This window comes from Macaca fascicularis, chromosome 14, assembly GCF_037993035.2.
Source record: "Macaca fascicularis isolate 582-1 chromosome 14, T2T-MFA8v1.1".
In the NCBI taxonomy this organism is placed as follows: domain Eukaryota; kingdom Metazoa; phylum Chordata; class Mammalia; order Primates; family Cercopithecidae; genus Macaca; species Macaca fascicularis.
This window is the reverse complement of record NC_088388.1, coordinates 45,558,417-45,578,207: the sequence shown is the minus strand read 5'-3', so window position 1 is coordinate 45,578,207 and position 19,791 is coordinate 45,558,417. Positions and strand designations below refer to the sequence as shown.

General features: G+C 45.6%; 1 protein-coding gene across 1 annotated transcript; it reads right to left on the bottom strand.

Moving 5' to 3' along the window:
- Positions 1–9,156: 9,156 nt before the first annotated feature.
- On the bottom strand, positions 9,157–14,885 carry DBX1 (developing brain homeobox 1). Its single transcript, XM_005578398.5, has 4 exons — positions 14,101–14,885; positions 13,341–13,442; positions 11,198–11,400; positions 9,157–10,731 (listed from the first exon to the last, which is right to left on the bottom strand). Exons 1-4 carry the CDS (start codon positions 14,465–14,467, stop codon positions 10,369–10,371), a joined length of 1,035 nt encoding a protein of 344 aa, XP_005578455.1. The 5' UTR covers positions 14,468–14,885; the 3' UTR covers positions 9,157–10,368.
- Positions 14,886–19,791: the final 4,906 nt, after the last annotated feature.

The following is a 19,791-nucleotide window of genomic DNA, read 5'->3' as shown; positions in this document are numbered from 1 at the left end:
ATTCTTGCCTCCTCAGAAAAAGGAATTCGACTGAGAGCATAAGGCAGTGTGAGAGACTGAGGCAAGTTTTAGAGGAGAAGTGAAAGTTTATTAGGAAGCTTAGGCGCAGGAATGAAAGGCAGGAAAGTACACTTGCGAGAAGGCCAAGCAGGCGATTTCAAAGGTCAAGTGCACTGTTTGACCTTTGGCTTGGGGTTTTATATGTTGGCATAATTCTGATGTCTTGCATCCCTTCTCCCCTGATTCTTCCCTTGGGGTAGGCTATCCCCATGTGCAGTGGCCCACCAGCACTTGGCAGGGCCACATGCACAGTGTGTTTGTTGGAGTTGTACACATGCTCACTTGAGGCGTTCTTCCCTTGCCAGTCTAGCATTCCTAGAGGAAGGCCATACACCAGTTAAACTCCGCCATTTTGCGTCTTAATGCATATGCTTGAGCCCACTCACCCAACTCCTGTGATCTTATCAGAAAGCTGCAGATGACCAGTTTTGGGTTTTTTCTGTCTCTTGGGAGACTGCCTTTCTCTGGTGCTGGCTATGATCAATTATTTTAGAGAGTTTAACACCACCTGACCATCACCTGATGGTCACTTCACATTCCTGATGGGTTGTGGGGAGCCCCTCTTCTGTCCTGCTTATGTCTGACTAGCTACCTACCATAACAAGAAGAGAGAACTTTGAGTGGCAGATTGGGGTTCTGCATCATACAGGTGCTAATTGAAACTGGAGAGGAGCAGATCACCCAGGTAGCTTGTAGAGAAAGAAGGAGCAAGGACTAAAGATAGAACATTGAGGTACATTAACATTTAAGAAAAAGACAGAGATTGAGGAGTCCAAGGATGAGGCTTAGACACCTTGAGGTATATTTCAGGTAAGGGATGGTTAACGTTGGTGAGAAGTTGCCAGTGAGAAAGACAGGCTGAACGTGGGTAGAGAAGGGGTTATAGAAAGGAAGACTTGCGAGAAGGGAGAGTGGCTTGAAAACCTGTAAAAGGCACAGGTGTGGTTGCAGTTGCGTTTTTAGGTGGGGTGGTAGGAACTTGGCCTAATAGATTTCTCCCATCTCTCACTACAATAAAGTAGTTTATATGTGTAGAGAAGTGGTTCTTATAGTGGGATGTGAGGATCCCTGTAAGTCCCTAAGACCCTTCTGCAATTGTATGGTGGAGTTTTCCAGAGGCTACATGTGTGATAATATCCCCCTCTCCCCCTCTGATGGCTGCAAATGGAATGTTTGCTTGTATTTTCTTGTGTTTCCTAGAATTTTCTAAGGAAGTAGATGTAGATTTGTATGCATTTCTAGGAATTAACTCCATTGTTTCCCTCAGCACTTCTACTGTGCTCTTATCTGCCTTCTTGTTATACCTGCTACAACACCTATAACCTTGTTATTCAACCAATTGTTATTTTAAAATTCCCAAGTTTCCTTTGAGTCTATGCAGAGACACAAGAAGTGCACTTTGTTGTCTTGTTTAGCAATAATACAGTATTTTAAAAATTCTTTGAAAACGTTCTACACTTCAAGGTTTTACCAAACACTGCTATAATTTTAGAATTTTACATTTTATTTCAAAGTGAAAGAAAATTCATTTGTCATATACAGTTGGCCCTCTGTATCCATGGGTTTTGCATCCATGAATTCAACTAACTGTGGATCAAAAATACTTGAAAAGAAATGGTTTGTACTCAACACGTACAGACTTTTTCTCTTATCATTATTCCCTAAACAATACAGGATGACAAGGCTGGGCACGGTGGCTCATGCCTGTAATCCCAGCACTTTGGGAGGCTAAGGTGGGAGGGTTTCTTGAGCCCAGGAGTTTGAGACCAGCCTGGGCTGGTGAGACCCCATCTCTACAAAAAAATAAACAAAAAAATTAGCCTGGCGTGGTGGCATGTGCCTGTAATCCCAGCTACTAGGGAGGCTAATGTGGGAGGATCACTTAAGACTGGGAGGTGGAGGCTGCAGTGATCTGAGATCATGCCACCACACTCCAGCCTGCGAAAGAGAGCAAGACTCTATCTCAAAAAAAAAAAAAAAAAAAAAAAAAAGCATAACAACTATTTGCATAGCATTTACATTGTATTGGGTATTGTAAGTAATCCAGAGATGATATAAAATATACAGGAGGATGTGCAGAGGTTATATGCAAATACTACACCATTTTATACCATGGACTTGAGCATCTGTGAATTTTGGTATCTGAAGGAGGTACGAGGCCCAATCCCCCATGGATACCAAGGGATGACTGTATCTTTCTCATATTTAAGGATGAATTGTTGGCTTTTAAAAAGGAGATTAGCAGCCCAGGCGCAGTGTCTCACACCTGTAACCCCAGCACTTTGGGAGGTCGAAGTGGGTGGATCAAGAGGTCAAGAAATACAGACCATCCTGGCCAACATGGTGAAAACCCATCTCTACTAGAAATACAAAAATTAGCCGGGCATGGTGGCATGAACCTGTGGTCCCAGCTACTAGGGAGGCTGACACAGAAGAATCGCTTGAACCCGGGAGGTGGAGGTTGCAGTGAGCCAAGATTGCACCACTGCACTCCAGCTTGACGCCAAAGCAAGACTCCGTCTAAAAAAAAAAAAGGAAATTAGACTCATTTTCTCATTCCACAGCTGTACTATATACTTCTAAAAATACTAAGAAAAATTGAAAATGATGTATCAGAGCTTTTCTGAGCCGGAGAAATATATAAAATATACATGGAACGGAGAAATATACAAAACAAAACCTGAATGTAACTAATTAAGAAAGAAATTATGTCAAAAGTTACCTTTTCCCTCAGCTTTATTGATGCTAATAATTTATCTTTATTGTTTTACACAAGAGACCATTCTTAGAAATTGTTATTCTTCCAATTAAGTTTTACTATCAGTTTGAGGGCAGCCATTTGGAATTTGAATAAAGGAATCGAAGTGAACTTTTAAAACATAGACATGACACACTCTTTAAAAACTAAAAAACTGTTCGTTACACCTCTTCTCACCCGGGCACAGTGGCTCATGCCTGTAATTCCAGCACTTTGGGAGGCCAAGATGAGTGGATTACCTGAGGTCAGGAGTTTGAGACCAGCCTGGTCCACATGGTGAAACCCCGTCTCTACTAAAAATACAAAATTAGCTGGAAGTGGTGGTGCATGCCTGTAATTCCTGCTACTTGGGAGGCTGAGGCAGGAGAATTGCTTGAACTCAGGAAGGGGAGATTGCAGTGAGCCAAGATCTGCCATTGCACTCCAGCCTAGGCCACAAGAGTAAAACTCTGTCTCAAAAATAAATAAATAAATGAAACCTGTTTGTTACACCTTTTCTGACTAGAAATGAAAAGGTCACTAAAGCATCTTACAAAATGTTATTATTTACATTGACTAGGAAAGTGAACTCAATAGGTAAAAGACTAATAAAGCCCTGTGCAGTTACATTAATTAACACCTACTGGATAGTCAGCTTAAAGGAATCACAACAATGCCATTTTCTAGTGGTATAACAGCTCGAAAAAGACTGAGTTAATAAATCACCTGAAAAATTACACTTTTGCTTTGAAAATGGCCAAATATACAGAAGTACCTGGACCTTTTATTCTGCTTGTATTCATTTAGTACTTGCACCAACTAATTAACAAACAGCTTCTTTTATATGAATGCCTAACAACAAGTACAAGTGTTGCTGAAATATTTAAAGTGTTGAATGCCTTTTTAAATCTCATGGCTTTTTGTGGAACAACCGTGTTGAGATTTTTGTGGATAGTGTAAAACCAATGGTCAATAAAATTGCTAGCCTACCTTAAAAGAAATAAAGGGAGTAGCACCAACCCACACTAGTGGTCATTACATTCTCTATGATCCCCCACTCATCCCAACACCCAGCCAATTTCACTTAAGAGTGTGCTCAATAAAGCAGGAAACTTTATTGGTGTTATTAAATCTCAACCCTAGAGTATATAATATGCAACCCTTTCAATATTCTATATAATGAAATGAAAAGTATGCATAAAATATTTCTGCTAGGCTGGGTGCCATGGCTCATACCTGTAATCTCAGCACTTTGAGAGACCGAGGTGAGTGGATAACCTGAGGTCAGGAGTTCGAGACTAGGCTGGCCAACATGGTGAAACCCCATCTCTACTAAAAATACAAAAAATTAGCTGGGCGTGGTGGCATGTGCCTGTGATCCCAGCTACTCAGGATGCTGAGGGAGGAGAATCGCTTGAACCTGGGAGGCAGAGGTTGCAGTGAGCCAAGATCATGACACTATACTCCAGCCTGGGAGAGAGAGTGAGACTCCATCTCAATCAATCAATCAATCAATCAATATTTCTGCTGCGTACTGAAGTGTGATGGTTGTTTCAAAGAAAAACGCTCATACAATTGTTAGAACCAGCCATGTTTCTCATGGAACTCCATTTTTACTTGAAAATATGACTGACAGACAAACCATGCTCAGAGTTGGGTATCTCAAAGATATTTTCTCAAAAATAAAGTAAGCCTGTCCATCGAGAAAACAACTGATAATATTTTTCTCAATAATAAAATTAGAGCTTTTAGATAAAAATTTGAGTCTTGGAAGCTTGTATCTGCTACCATAAGCTTGACAGCTTCTCAATATTTATTTTGATGATGAGATGGGTGGTGATATTAACAAATGTGATGTTTGATGATGTATGAAAAGGGTTAATATTTAGAATATCTTCATGAGTTAATGAACCAATATTTTCCATATGACCAATGCATCATGTTACAAAATCATACATGGGTAAAATACCCATTCTAAGTGGAAGACAGACCAATGGATCTTAATGTAATGGAGTTGAAAAGTTCATTAATATGATTTTAGATTACATATCGCAGCTAACCATTCAATAACTACCACTTGTCAAGTCTTGTTGTTCTAAGAACAACCACAATTATCTAAAAAGACTATACAAATACTCCTCCTTTTTCAACTGCGTACCTGTATAAAGCTGAATTTTCTTCATATCGCAACAAATGACAGAAACATATAAGAGAATCCAGCTGTTTTGTATAAAGTCAGTCATTAAGGAGATTTGTGGCCAGACGCTGTGGCACATGCCTGTACTCCCAGCACTTTGGGAGGCTGAGGCAAGTGGATTACTTGAGTCCAGGAGCTCCAGACCAGCCTGGGCAACATGTCAAAACCCTGTTTCTAAAAAATATACAAAAATTAGCCCAGCATAGTGGCGTGTGCCTATGGACCCAGCTACTCAGGAGGGTAGGGTGGGAGGATTGCCTGAGCCTGGGAATGTTGAGGCTACAGTGAGCTGAAATCGTGCCACTGTACTCCAGCCTGGGAAACAAAGTGTGACACTGTCTCAAAAAAAAACCAAAAAAACCCCACAAAGATTTGCAAAAATGTACGACAGTGCCACTCTTCTTTTTTTTTTTTGAGACAGTCTTGCTGTGTTGCCCAGACTGGAGTTCAATGGCACAGTCTAGGCTCACTGCAACATCTGCCTCCTGGGTTCAAGCATTTCTCCTGCCTCAGCCTCCTGACTAGCTGGGACTACAGGTGTGTGCCACCACACCCGGCTAATTTTTGTATTTTTTAGTAGAGATGGGGTTTCACCACGTTGACCAGGCTACTCTCAAACCCCTGACCTTGTGATCCACCCACCTTGGCCTCCCAAAGTGCTGGGATTACAGGCATGAGTCACTGCACCCGGCCCTACTCTTCTAACTTTTTTTGTTTTATAATGTATGTGTCATAAAATGTAATATTTTATTGATATTTAGTGGATTTGTTTTAATTAGTAAAATATTTAAAATTTATCTCGATCTTAATTTCTTGTACAATAAATATCAATAGATAAAACCTATAAAAACAAAAAAAAGCCTTAAGACTTCAATAATTTTTAAGAATATAAAGGAGTTGTAACACTAAAGTTTGAGAATCACAGGTTTGGACCATAGGAAGGAGATCTGGTGGTGGGATAGGGCATTTAGAAGCATGAGAAAGTTTTAATAACCATTGATGATTTATTTTTTTCACATAACTGCACAACATTAAAAGACATAAAGCTCTATTAGAGAGTTCCCACTGGTTGAGTTTCAGTTAAATGTGTTTTTAATCAGTTTAGTCAAGGGAGTAGGATTGTTATTATCTGAATTTGAATTCTGACTGGGTGACCACAGGAATGTCACCAAAACTCCTAGCCTCAATTTTTGCATCTGTAACATGCCTCTACCTTAGAAGGATTACTGTGAGGTTAAAACTCATGTAAATTTTGCTACAGTGTGTTTTGTGGATCAACCACATTAGCAATGCGGGTACCCAGAGCTCTGAACCATGATCTGCATTTCAAGGAGACCCTCAAGTGGTCCTTATGCACAGAGTAGTGCTGGTGTAAGACACCCAGGAGACTGCCTGCCTGTCACATTGTAGGTGCTCAATAAAAATCTCCTTTTTTTTTTTCTTTTACCATTTATTTCTTATTCTTTAGCTTATACATGTAACTATTTCAGTCTTTTTGGACCAAAGTTATTGGTTTGATTTTTTAAAAATACATCAGACCTATTAATTTAATCCCTTTTTCTTATCAGCCAAAGTAATCCTTACATTCATTTGAAAAGTTTCAAACTTCCAGACCTGCAGTCTAGATTCTAGAGTGTCTCTTTTCTCCTTTTTTATTAAAAAAAAAAAATGTTTAAGCCAGCAACTCTGACAATGAGCCCCATCTGGTTGGTGTGCGTGGAGACCCACTGCCTATATAACTAGAAGATCTGTCCCTCCTTTTATAATAATTTATTTATCCACTCAACACATATCAAATAACCAATATGTGTATGGGACTGTGAATGACATTAGGGGAACAGTGTAAAATGAACATGTTCCTCACCCTTGTGATGGAAGAAACACTAAAGGAATGAACCAAAACACAGCATTTATAGTTCTCAAGAACACTTTGTGAATATATAAGTAATATATGCTTTTAAACAAAAATCTCGAGTATTGGCTGGGCATGGCGGCTCATGCCTATAATCCCAGCACTTTGGGAAGCCAAAGCAGGCAGATCACCTGAGGTCAGCAGTTCGAGACCAACCTGGCCAATATGGTGAAACCCTGTCTCTACTAAAAATACAAAAATAAGCCGGGCATGGTGGCACGGGCCTGTAGTCCTAGCTACTTGGGAGGCTGAGGCAGGAGAATCACTTGAACCTGGGAGGCAGAGGTTGCAGTGAGCCGAGATCATGCCACTACATTCCAGCCTGGGCAACAGAGTGAGACTCTATCTCAAAAACAAAAAACAAAACCAAAAAGCAAACAAACCAAAAAACTCAAGTATTTTTTCCTTTTCTACATTTTATTGATTTTAAAAAGCACTGTATGTATATCTTCAGTGCTTTGACTTCTACATTGTCTTATAGTATTGCTTATCTCACATTTTTCACTTGCCTGCCATAATGCTGATGGTTGCTAGATTTTCAATTCTTCTAGCATGTGAGTTATTTTTCTAATAAAACAAATTTTTAATTTAGCATTGTGGTAAAAAAAAATGCATATAATGTAAAATGTACTACCTTAATCATTTTTTCGTGTGCAGTTGAGTAGTGCTAACTATATTCACATTGCTGTGCAACAAATCTCTAGAACTTTTTCATCTTGTAAGAGTGAAACTCTATATTCATTGAACAACAAACAACTCTCTATTTCCCCCTCCTCCAGCCCCTGGAACCACAATTCTACTGTTTCTCTGAGTTGACTACTTTAGATACTTCATATGAGTGGAATCATGCACAGTTTGTCTTTTTGTAACTGGTTTATTTCACTTCATGTAATGTCTTCAAGGTTCACCCACGTTGTAGCATGTGACAGGATGTCTTTCTTTTTTAAGGCCGAATAATATTCCATTGTATGTATATATCACATTGTATGTATCCATTCATCCACCCACTCGTGGACCTTTGGATTGTTTCCACCTCCTGGCTATTGTGAATAATACTGCAATGAACATGGTTATGCCTTCAGAGTGCTTTGACTCCAGATGTAGACACTAATGTGCACCTGTGCCTGAATGTGATTCTTGACTATAAGAAAGAATTTTTGAGCTGGCAGAAAGGGAAAGGTAGGCCAGGTCAGGCTTACGGTCAGGTTCTCATGTTGGACATCCAGGCAACAGCAGAGAGATAGAAAACAGCCTGAATCCTTCAGAGTCCTATCTGAAAGGAAAGCACTAACTTGGGTTGAATGCTGACCATGCTGAATACTTTTGTGTCTGTTGATGGGGAAATGCAGGAGGTTTTTTGAATTATGATTATGAAAGAACAATTATTTTCTTCAACTTCACAACATCGTGTATAACAATAATGAAAAGTGATCACCAACATCAGGAACAAGCCCAGCAGGGCGTCTTAGCATGGAGGTGGTTTGAGTTATTTGAAAATAGGGTTAATATAAAATAGAATATATTCAAATTTCAAATATAATACAAACTACCATGAGTTTGGATTAGGATTGCAAAGAAACATGGGTGTGTGTGGCTGATGCGGCAGAGACCAAATTCTCAAGGGCACAAAAGTCCCTGCCAGGATCTAACCTGATGTTCTTTACTCCCTAGCTTGCTGGTTAAAGAAATCATTCCTGCTGAAAACTAGTCTTTAAAGAACTTTTGTTTCATATGCAGACCCCAGAGTCAATATCTGGGCTCCCACGTCAGGCCTGTAGATGACATTCCTGAAAAAATCAGGTCATACACAGAAGGAATGAGTCAAGACCAGTTCTGAAGCTTCCCTGAGGACCAGGAAAAATGCCTTCAAGGAGGAAAAGAAAAACTATTACAAACTTGAGCCACGTAGACTGACTTGCATGAATTTCTCCCAGCCCATCATTTCAGTCCTTAGAGGAGAGGAGGTGGCTTATTGCAAATTCAACTTTTGGTATCACTCTGGAGCTCCTTTACTTGTAACATAGCAAATATGGTTACTTTAAGATACAGGAAAACAGAAAAGGCACTGGCCTGAGAGTCAGATGGTTTCTAGTTCCAGCATGGCTACTTACTAGCTGGGTGGCTTTGGACAAGTGGCTGCACCTCTTGAACCTCAGCTTACCTCCTGTGAAACCCAGCCTTGGGGCTAGAATAGCTCCATTCCTTTCAGCTCTACCATTCTGTGAATTAATGACATCAGTTGACCATTGATTTCATCCATTCTACTTTTTATTTGGCATTTGTTCATTTGATACATATATACATATATAAAAATCTGTACATGGTAAAAATACAAAATAAGTATTTCTTTATAAGTTATACAATTAAACAGCTACCTTTTTAAAGTTTAAAAGCCATTGCAAAAAAAAAAAAAAAGAGTGAGAAAGAAATCTGGTCCGTCCTTTAAAGTCATTCACAATCTCCTTGGTATAAAATATCCATACAACACATGTGTACAAAATAGTGTACAGTTCATAAGAGCTGTGCAAAGACAGCAAAGTTCGGTTAAAAAAAATCAAAGAGGCTGTGTAGGTCTCTCTGTCCACACCGTGCCCATTTCCCAGGAGGTTTGCAGCTCAGCAACACCTCCCTAGGAATAACAAAAGGGCACAAGGTAGAGTGTGTGGTGTGTATACCGTGGATACAGAAAATAAAAAGAAAAAGCTTTAAAACACACATACAAGAATAGAGACTGCTCCTTCTCCCCCTTTAGAGAACTCACTTCTTTCCCCAGAGAGCTTTTGGAAGGTGACAGAGAAGACTCAATATGTATGTTGTGCCTTGGACCAGAAGGCACTAATATATATATACTGTTTTTGTTTTTGTTTTTTCCTTTTTGAAAATCTTGAGCTTTCTAAGAGAACACCTATGGGGAGACAGGAGTGGGGTGGGGGGTGGAGATGAGAGACTGGAGTGGAATAGGAGCCCCTTGCTACCTATTAGGGCAGGTGGAGGGATCTAGACAGTCAAGGTTGTTGGAGTTAGTTATATGATTTGGTGTTTTCACTCCTAACTCGGTTTCCTCCTCCATAAACAAATTTCCTACCATATAGGGTGGTTGCTGCTAACGACCAGCAGGGCCTGTCTCACAGTAAGGTCCAGGCCATGGGACGTAGGACACCCCACTGTTTAAAACAGTTTGCAATAAACAAAATAGAATGGAGCCCTTGCTGAAAAGTTAAGGCTGGGACCAAAACTTAAAGTTAACTTACGTGGGGAGGACTATTGGGAGTTGGTTTTTTTTTTTGGGAAGGAAATGTCTCTTTGGGGCTACCGCAGGGCCGGTGGCGCCCTCAACGAGGTGATGGTTCTACAGTCGAGAGAGGCAGCATCTGGGCACGGGCAAAAGTGAACGCGCAGACTGGACCCCACCTCTTCAATTTCAAAGCACTTAAAAACAGTACTCTGGAGTGCGAGCGGCTTCTAGGACACGGTGATTTCCTCCTCTTCTTCTCCCTCCTCTTCCTCCTCGGAGTCTGAGAAGTCCGAAGGTTTCCCAGGACTGCTCGAGTGCGCGGGCGAGGGGGGCAGCGGCTCTGGCAGCCGTGGGTCCCGCAGGTGCGGGGGGTCGGGGGACGCGTGGTAGGCCAGGCGGTGGCGGGGGCTGCCCGGACCCTCCTCCTCCTCCTCTTCGTCCCCAGGACCCTTCTGGCCCACGTCGCTGAGGTCCGGGTGCGGATTGAGCTTGGTGGGCAGGGTCTGCTCGCGGCAGCCCCCGCTAGACAAGAGTTCGCGCTCTTTGGAGTTCCGCCATTTCATGCGTCGGTTCTGGAACCAGATTTTCACCTAGGATGTCCCGGCAGGCAAGAGGAAGGGAGAAGCAGCGGTCATATCTGGGGCCCCGGGGGACGCACCGGGCGGGGAGTGGAGTGGGGAGCAGGCTCTGTCCTTCCGGCTGTGTCCGCTCCCCACCCCCAGAAATGAGTACAGGTGGATGCCCGCATTGACTCCGCCCCCGCATCAGCGCGCGGTTTCCTTTGCCCCACCTGCTGCCATCCTGCCCCGAAGGGCGGGGTTGGGGGACCGCTGAGCCTGGGAGAGAAGGAGGGAAGTGGGGGTGGGGAGAGAAGAGTTCTATCCTGCGGAGCTTCGAGGGTAGTGGCCCGTGTACTCACTCCTTCTCTAGGCCTCGGTTTTCCCATCTGTACAGTGGGACCTAAGCGGTTTCCGAACCCTTGCAATTGACAGGTGTGCCTGGGAGGGGTGAAGGGCGGGGGCGGGGGGGGTGGTGCTGTGGAGGAACTGCGCTCACCTGCGAGTCTTTCAGGCCCAGCTTGGCCGCCAGCTTCTTGCGGTCGGGCTTGCTGATGTACTTCTGCTTCTGGAACATCTTCTCTAGCGCCTTGCGCTGCACGTCGGAAAAGACTGCTCGACGCAGCATGCCCCGCCGAGGCTTCCCGCGCGCCGCCAGCGGCCAGGAGAAGGTCCCGGGGATGGGCACGACGCTGGAGGACGCTGCAGGGTGGGGGGAGGTGGCGAGTGAGTGGGCGTACGCCCCCCATCCCCAACACGGCTCTCCCTGGCTTTTCGCTCTGATCCCTTCATCTCTTTAAAGCGCTCCTTTTTCTCCCCCTGGAGAATAGGCCACGAACCTACAAACCTGCGAGAGTGAAAAGCGCTTTCCGCCCAAATAACTTTCCCTTTCAACCGTGCAAACCCGGATTAGGTAAAACCACGGAAACACAGAAAATAGCCCCCACAATAGCCTGTTTCATTTTTCCATTCAGTGGACCCAGGGAAACAAACCTGCGTACATCAGCTAAAACAGCAATAGAAAAAATAAATTACAAAAATAAAAATAAAATATCCAACCGAGGCCACTGGGTTTCTCCCCTAAGCTTTTATCATTTCAGTGGCTTTTGCATTCTTTAGATGAAAATGAGGTGCTTTACTATTTTGATAAAGAGGGAAAAATCCGATTTAGATTTTTTTGAAAAATCCAATAAGTATTCATCTTTTTAATATTAATCCTTCCTCCCCTCCCCCACGAAACGTAAAGAATTCGGCCCGAATACATGAAAAGTGGCAGCTAATTAGCACATTGACTGCTTCCCAATGGGTATTGGTATGATAAAAGGGGGGAGAGTTTCGCTTTAAGCGAAAGAAAAAAACAAAACAAAAAGAAACAGAGACTCTAATGAAGCGTGAATGGTAATTGTGTAGTAATGAACTAACAGAAAAAGACTGAGGACAAGCAGCGAAAGCCATATATTACTGGGACAAAAGAGATTTACACTTTCAAACTAAACACAACTGCAGGCCAAGACCATTGGGAGAATACTGATGGCAGAGGCTTCTCTTCCCCGAATCGTTTTCATTAAATGGACATGAAAAGCTATTTATAAAGCTCGGGTTGTTTTTGTTAGAGCATTGAGATGAGGGAGAAAGGGAGCAAATTCCATTATTAGCAGCAGTGTGAATGGTGGTGGTGGTGGTGGTGGTGGTGCTGGGGGGGGGGTGGCGAATTCTCTCTCCCCCTTTAAAAAATCAATTGCTTGTTTCTTTTGCTGATATTTGGGAATGCTGTCGTGATTTTACCCATCCCCCGCAGGCCATACCCAGTTTTTCTTCTCTTTATAGGGACTCTTCTGCCTCCCTTTTAGTTTTGATCAGTGGCAGAGTTTTAGAGCCATAGTTTGAATCATCAGTGAGGTTACAGGAAGAAAACCTGGTGGAAGCTGTTTAAGGTATTGCTCCTTTAGGCTGGGAGACAATTATGGGCTTTCTTCCAACTGCTTCTTATTTTTCAAGATCAACGTTGTTTTATAAGACAGAGTGAGAAAGGAGTACGAGAAGGGGTTTGGAAATCAGGCTGGAAATAGAAAGTTGGGATTGGGGGAGGATCTAGTCCCCCTCCCCCTGGGCAGCCCTAGGCATCCCACACAAGAGGGCACCCCATGTGGTCTTGTGAAAAGCCCGAAGACCTGAATGAGTCTTAAAGAGAAATTAGCCCCGGCTGGTAGGTGTCTCTCGGCGGCGTGGAGGGACTAGGGCCGGTCTGTGTGTGGCTGCCCGGAGGAGCTGACCAATTGGTCATGGTGCTGAAACCTTTGTGGGGAATCGTGGCCAAGTGCACTGACTCTGTGGGAAAACGGCGGCGTGAAGGGATGCCAACAGCTCCTCGCCGGGAAGGGAACCGCCTCAAATTGGGACCATGACAATTCCTGCTAATTTGTAGAGCAGGGAATTGGTGCAAAGTGTCAAGCAGTCACTGCTTGTGCTAAATAGGGCATCAAATTGGCGAGACGGATTCATGAATGTTGTACGCCTCGCAACCTCTGAACCAGAGCATAACCCCGAGGGGTGGACGGAGAAATATGGCTTCGGAGCAGGGAGCAATGGGCCGGGGCTGGGGCGCCGCCCTGCCTCGCGCAAAGAAGGGGGACAAGACCTACCTGGGAAATAAGAAGATCTGATGAAAGGCTGAAAGGACCCTTCGAAGTAGGGAAATGCGAAGGTCTTGGGAGGGACGCTCTGGAGCAAGGCTGGGGATGTTTCTGGCGGGCAGGGGAGGGGGGCAGAAAGGAGAGAGGGAGACAGAAAGAATCTGATTACGTACTTGCCTATTGTATAGCACACTGAACGCACGATATAATTAGCCCTTCATCTGGTTTCAAAGACATCTTTCTTATATGTTGACAGGGTAAAATAAATCTTCCCAACATTGTCTTAGCTGTAAAACTCTTTTCTTTGCCCCCAACATAATTCTCTGCGCAGTCCCACTCTACCCCAATCTCCATCCTGGGCACTAACGAGATAGGTAGGACTGAGTGGGGATGAAAGAAACTGGAGATTTATAATATTAGCTAATCCAATAAACATATCATATTGAGTTTAAAAAAAAAAAAAAAAAACTCTCCTAGAAGCTCGAAGGCAGAAACGCAGACGTCCAGGGGCGTGCGCTCAGCTTTACTGCACTAGATGAGACTGCGTGTGCTCCAGTTCATTCCGAGGATGGGGAGAGCCTGGAGGCTTTTCTTCCCCGGAATTGACTGGACTATTCTCATATTGCCTGACGTAGGGTCTCAGAGTTAGTGCGTATGTGTGTGCACCGATATGTGTGTGGGGGCCCGCTCGCTAGAGGAAACTGAGGCCAGGAGGACTCTGCGCATGCCTGGTACCTGAACGGGCCCTCAGGGTTCTGCCCTCGCTTACCTGTTCTGGGCCCCGAGGAGAGGATGGCGTTCACTCCAAACTTCAGAAACGTGGTCTCGCTGGCGGGCGAGACGGCAGTCGGCGAAGAGCCGCCCCGCCGGCTCCCGGGACCCGGGGAGCCCAGATCCGAGGCCCCCGTGTCGGTGAGGGCCGTGGGGGCCCCCTGCCTGGGCGGCGACATGCTGGAGGTGGGCACGCTGCGGGGCAGGTAGGCGGGGGGTCGGCTGATGCGGATCAGATCCTCCACCAGGAAGCTGGAGTGGCCAGAAAATGCCGACTGCAAGGACTGGGGCAGCGTCAAGGTGGGCGTGGGCCGCAGGAGGCTAGGGTACCCGGCGGGGGGCGCGAGGAGGCCGGGGAACATCATGGTAGGCGCGGGGCGGGCGAAATAACCCTTCTTTCAGTGGCCGGAGGGTAAACACCTCGCTTCCCGCCCCTCCCGCCCCCGCAGTGTCCTCTCTCTTGGGCTTAGCAAACGTCTCCAAGTAACAATCCCACTTGGGCGTCTGCGAGTCCTCCGTGGTCCTCCCGTCGAGGTGATGGTTTTATAGTGGCCCGCCCGCTAAAGCACTTTGAAAAGTGACAGCTCTGACAATGAAGTTCAACAAAGTTCTCCACTCGAGCTTCATTCGCCGGAGGCTCTGGACGCTCTGATTGGCGCAGGGGTGCAATTTATGATTGGATTAGTCTTCATAAGCATGGCCCGCACAATGGGCCGGCAACAAAGGCCCGCGCGCATCAATTCTGCATATCGACCGCCTCTTTGCAATACAGTGCGCCCCCAAAGCTCTCGCGGAAGGTTTTTGTTCCGAAGCAACACCCGGGCTAATTAAATGCCTATTTAGAAGTTTCAGATGACATCTTGCCTCATAGAAAAGGAATTATTTAAAGAACGCACTAAATTTATTTGCAGCTCCCCCGCTAAGCCTGGAAAATAAATCAATAAATATTCATAGAAATACATCTTCAGGCTATCAGCAAAGTTACCCTCCCTCTTATGGGGGTGGGGCAATGAAAAGTTTCAAGTCAGTGGACATAAAAATATACTCCCTTTCCGGTCTCTAACCCTATCCGTTAATCCAGCTGAAGCGTAAAGCAGATGTAGGGGTGAGTGAAATCAGTGTTAGAAGTCCCATTCTGACGACTCAGGGAGACTTGGAAGTGGATGCTTTGGGACCACTGGATGTGTGTCCGTAAGAGTGGGGGAGAGGTCTGGAGTTATTTCATCTCGGGAGACAGGTTGAGTTTGAGCGTTGGTGGATACCTGAACAGTAAAACGAGTCTCCTTCAAATTCCCGGCAACTTGGAAAACGATTTTCTCTAGGAGTTTCTGCAAGGGGCTCTCCGCACCTCACCTTGAGGGAGGAGCGGAGGAGAGCTGCGCTGGGCTGCGGGGCGGCAGGATTCCGCTTGAAAACAGCTCAGGCTGACCGGAAACTGCCTCCGGCAAGGGTATCCAATGGCTGTGAGTGCTATGCTGGCCGTTCTCCAACCACAGAGAGCTCTCGGCATTTTAAGTTGAAACTCACAGCCCTGACATTTTAAGTCAGAGCAGCGAACCCTACCACTTGCGGGGCGCTTAACTTGGCCCAAGATTTGGCAGCTTCTTAATTAACTACAACGCACAAACACGTGAAAACCAGAGGGAAGGGATGCGGTTCCCAAGAATGTTGGTCTACCCCAGGAAAGCCTCCTCTGAATGTGGGGCTTCAAACAAGAATCTTCCTGGAGACAGTCCCTTCGCTTTCCTCTGGTTGGGGCTGAGGTGGCACTAAGACTCGATTCCCCCCATTTCTCTGTTCGGCGAGATAACAGATGTGTTAAATGTCCCATTCATCTCTTTAGTGTGGCTGAACCTCCCCAAAGAGAAGTGTGCAGCCCCGCCAGGCCGCCCTGATCCTATTAACCATGAACTAACTGTCACCTTCAGCTGGTTTTCCTTTTTGCTTTTTAACACAAAGCTTTCTGAAAAATCTTATTAACCAGCTTTATTTCTCTCGATGGTTTTGTTCGGGGTGTTTTGTGTTGATGATCTCCATGTCGCTGCTTTAACCATTCAATAAAAGTGCATCTGCGATTTATATCACATTAAACCAGAAACGGAGCCCGCTAAAACTCTCCCTTGATTCAAATTAAAAAGTTATTTAGGGCCCGGCTCCAGAAGCGAATTAATGCTAGAAGATGACGTAAGTACGGAGTTTCTGAGCCCAAGACTGCTCACGCTCATGGGCAGAGGGAGAAAACCAATCAGGAAAGAAACAACTTTTAAATAAGGGGCTATTTAAATATGGGAAGCGCCTCCCTGGAAACGGAAAAGGGAGATCTGTCGAAGAACGTCAGAAGTTCCTCTTTTTGAAGTTTGCAATAACATATGTGAGAAAAGTATAAGCTATCTGAACTCCTGCACTTTAACCTTGCCACGAGAAAGCTTCCCACTGCAATAAGACTGGCTCTCTCCCTTCCTCTCCCGTCCTTTTTTCCTCAGGCCCACCTCCCTCCTTTTCCCACTCCCTTTCCCTCTGCCCCCCACCCCTTTTTCTCTCCGCGTCTTAAGGACTTGGGCAATTGCCAGTTCCCAGAAGGACGCTCCGGGGGCTTCAGGACGTTTGATTCCCTACCGGTGAAGCGCTTGTCCAAGTCTTCCGGATGATCAGAATAGTCTATATTTGCCAAAATCAACTTGGATTTTGTTTTTTTGGAGGGGGGGAACGGTAAGAACTTGAAGTCAGAGTGAGCCCTTCCCACCTCCTCCTTCCCTGTTGGGGCGTTTGCCGGGGTGTAGTTTCCTGCCCGTTGACAGGCTTCATGCCACCCCCAGCCCCCGCCCCAAGCCCCCGCCATTCTGCCTCACTATAGACTAACTGCTACTAACTTTTCGGGTTTTAAAAATCTACCCTACTATTTTTTGGAGGGTGGATCAACCCCTTGCTGCGATCCACGTGGACCCTGTTTCCTGGGGTCGGTCTCCACAGCCTCCTAAAGAATTCCTAAAGCGCCAAAGAGGAAAAGTGAGGGCGGGGGCGAGGGCGCGAGGGCTGGCCGCTCGTGAAAAGGCAAAATCCTAGGGAAGCAAGAAATTGGACGAAAGGATCTTACTTTAAGTGATCTCCTTGAACGCGTCTTTTCAAACTCCGCGATAGCCTAAGGGGTTGCGCGGCGCGGCGCGGCGCGGCGGCTGCTGCTAAGACCTGTGACTAATGCCATTTGACCTGAGCCCGTGGGGTTTCGTGCGTCCTGCCATTCATTGTTATGTCGTTATCTTCAAGTTTATTTCGGAGAAATCACTCGCAGTGTTTGTCTCAAGGCTGAGCTTTCTATTTCTCTTTCAAGGGAAAAGAAGGCGGGAGGGGAAAAGAGAGAATCGGAGGCCCTGGTTTGGGGTTTAAGGTCCTTGCCTACGCTGCGGGGGAGGCCGCAGCAGATCCGGCTGGTGTTCCCCGGGCCTAGGTGGCCAAAGCTGCCGAAACCTCCCTTGGATAGTAGAAAGAGCGTGTCGGAACGCACTCTGGGGGTTCCTTTCCCCCATCGCAGGGGAGAGCGAGCATGTTGCTGCCCTGGGCGCAGTGCAGTCCTAGCAGCAGCGCGGCCCTCTCCAGTGCTGGCCGTGCCTGGAATTCTTGGATAAGCGAAGGCCAGCAAGCGAGGCGAAACGGACACTACAAAGTAGAGAGTGGAGTGAGCTTCCCCGCCCTCTGAAAAGATGGCAAGTGTCCGTTTCGGGAAGGCTGCAACGCTAAGGTCACCCTTCGCAGGCTTCGGACCCCCAGGCCTCCACGCTCCCTGCCGTAGCAGCCAACAGAGTGAGAGCACATTTTGGAAGATTGGCCGGACGCCGGGCGGTGACAGGGAAAAGCGCCCGACGCCTGGCTTTGGGGTGGGGGGGTGAGGGGGTGGGGGCAGGGAGCTAACGGGCCAGGCGAAGGAGGAGGGCTGCGAGGCTCGGACTGAAAGAGCTTTCCTACCGCCCCAGTCCCTCTTTGCAAGCCTCTCTATTAAGACAGCTCTAAGGGGTTCACCTTCAGAATAGGCCACTAGGAGCTACCGCTGCCCCAGCTCTTTCTAGTGTCTCCCCCCTCACCCCCCATCCCTTTCACACGCACTCCCCTCTTTTTCCTTGAAAATCCTTCTATTGTGCCAATCAAGCAGATGGTTTGCAGGAAATATAGCTTGGCCTCGCTGACCGAAACTAATTTTAACTAGCTTTCCAAGCCCGAAACGTTTGTTTTGCTCTTACAAAATAGCCCCCAAAACAGCTGGCAAGGGTGAATTAAACCCATTAAAGACACATTTATAAGAAATTATATTCACATAGATTGCCTGAACCCCCTTGTGCTGCCTAAGAGAGGAGATGAGCGCATTTAAATGAAAATGTCGCCGGACGCTCCCCTCCTTAACATAGCCTGAAAGTCTCAAAACATTTTACTAAATAGATTAACTTGACTATTGTCTTGCATCACATTTATCAGCTTCATTAAGTGAATAGCTGAACAAATATATTACGCATGCATGAAAAGCTCTTTTTCAAGGAGCCTCATTGTATCCTCAGCCCTGACAGGTGGTTAACTGTGTGTTGTTTTTGTGTGTGTGTGTGGGTTTTTTTGGTGTTTTCTTTTACTTTTTTTTTATTATTATATTTTTTTAACCCGAAGAAAGGGGATCTCTGTAGGGTGGCACAGGGCTTGCAGTGCGGACTTGGAGAAAGTTTACTTTAACTACCTTCTTGGACAACCCTCTGCCCCAGCAATATTAAAACCATGTTGGGCCAAAGATATATGAGACCGTTCAAAATAATCAAAATTAAATTTTGGTAAGCCCAGCCTTGAGTGCTTTCTCTCTCTATCATTATCTCTGCCCCCTTGTCTGGGAAATTAATTTCATACTGCTCCTTTTTAAAGCTTTTTAAACATAGCCATTGTTTCTCCTTGTTTAACCAGCTTTTCACAGACTGCAGGATTAAATATTCTTCTTTTTAAAAAAAGAAAATAATAATAAAGACAGAGTCTCATTTTGTTGTCCAGGCTGGTCTCCAACTCCTGGCCTCAAGTGATCCTCCAGCATCTAAATATTCTTTTAACTCACATTTGGATGCATTTCACTTTACTGTATGTCTTTAGAAAACGTTCTTGTCTCCTGGGCCTCGGTGTCCCTATGGGTAAAACAAGGGGTTGCCCTAGAAAGCTCTCTAAGGGCCCTTTCAAATCTGATTTCCTGAGGTTTAAAAACCCTCAACTCTTTGTTGCGTTGTGAAGGGGCCCAGCAACTCCCAGTCCCTGAGCCCAGTGTGATGACAGGAAGGACAGCACCTCCAGGTTCTAGGGTGCTGCCTTGGTGGAGGGGAGGAAAGTGGAGTACTCTAGAGGCCTAAGGCAAATCTGCCAGCTGGGGAGGACTGCACACACTGGGTTCTCATTCCTGGGGTCTCAGGATACACTGGGTACCAAGAGCAAAAGCCTGGAGGTCACGCCACCCTCACATTCTGGTCCACATCCCTCCCTTCAAAAAGGCTGCCCTGCCTACTGCTCCTCTCCAGTTCTTGGTGAGAAGTGGGAGGGGATCTTCCCTGGCCCACTCCCCTTGTCCTGGGCCTCACTTTTTAGCTGCTTTGGTTACTGGTGGAGTGCCACAATGAGCCCCTTCCACGCCATGCTCCATCATCTTTTCCCTCTCTTGCCTTTTCTGCCTTCCCCTAAC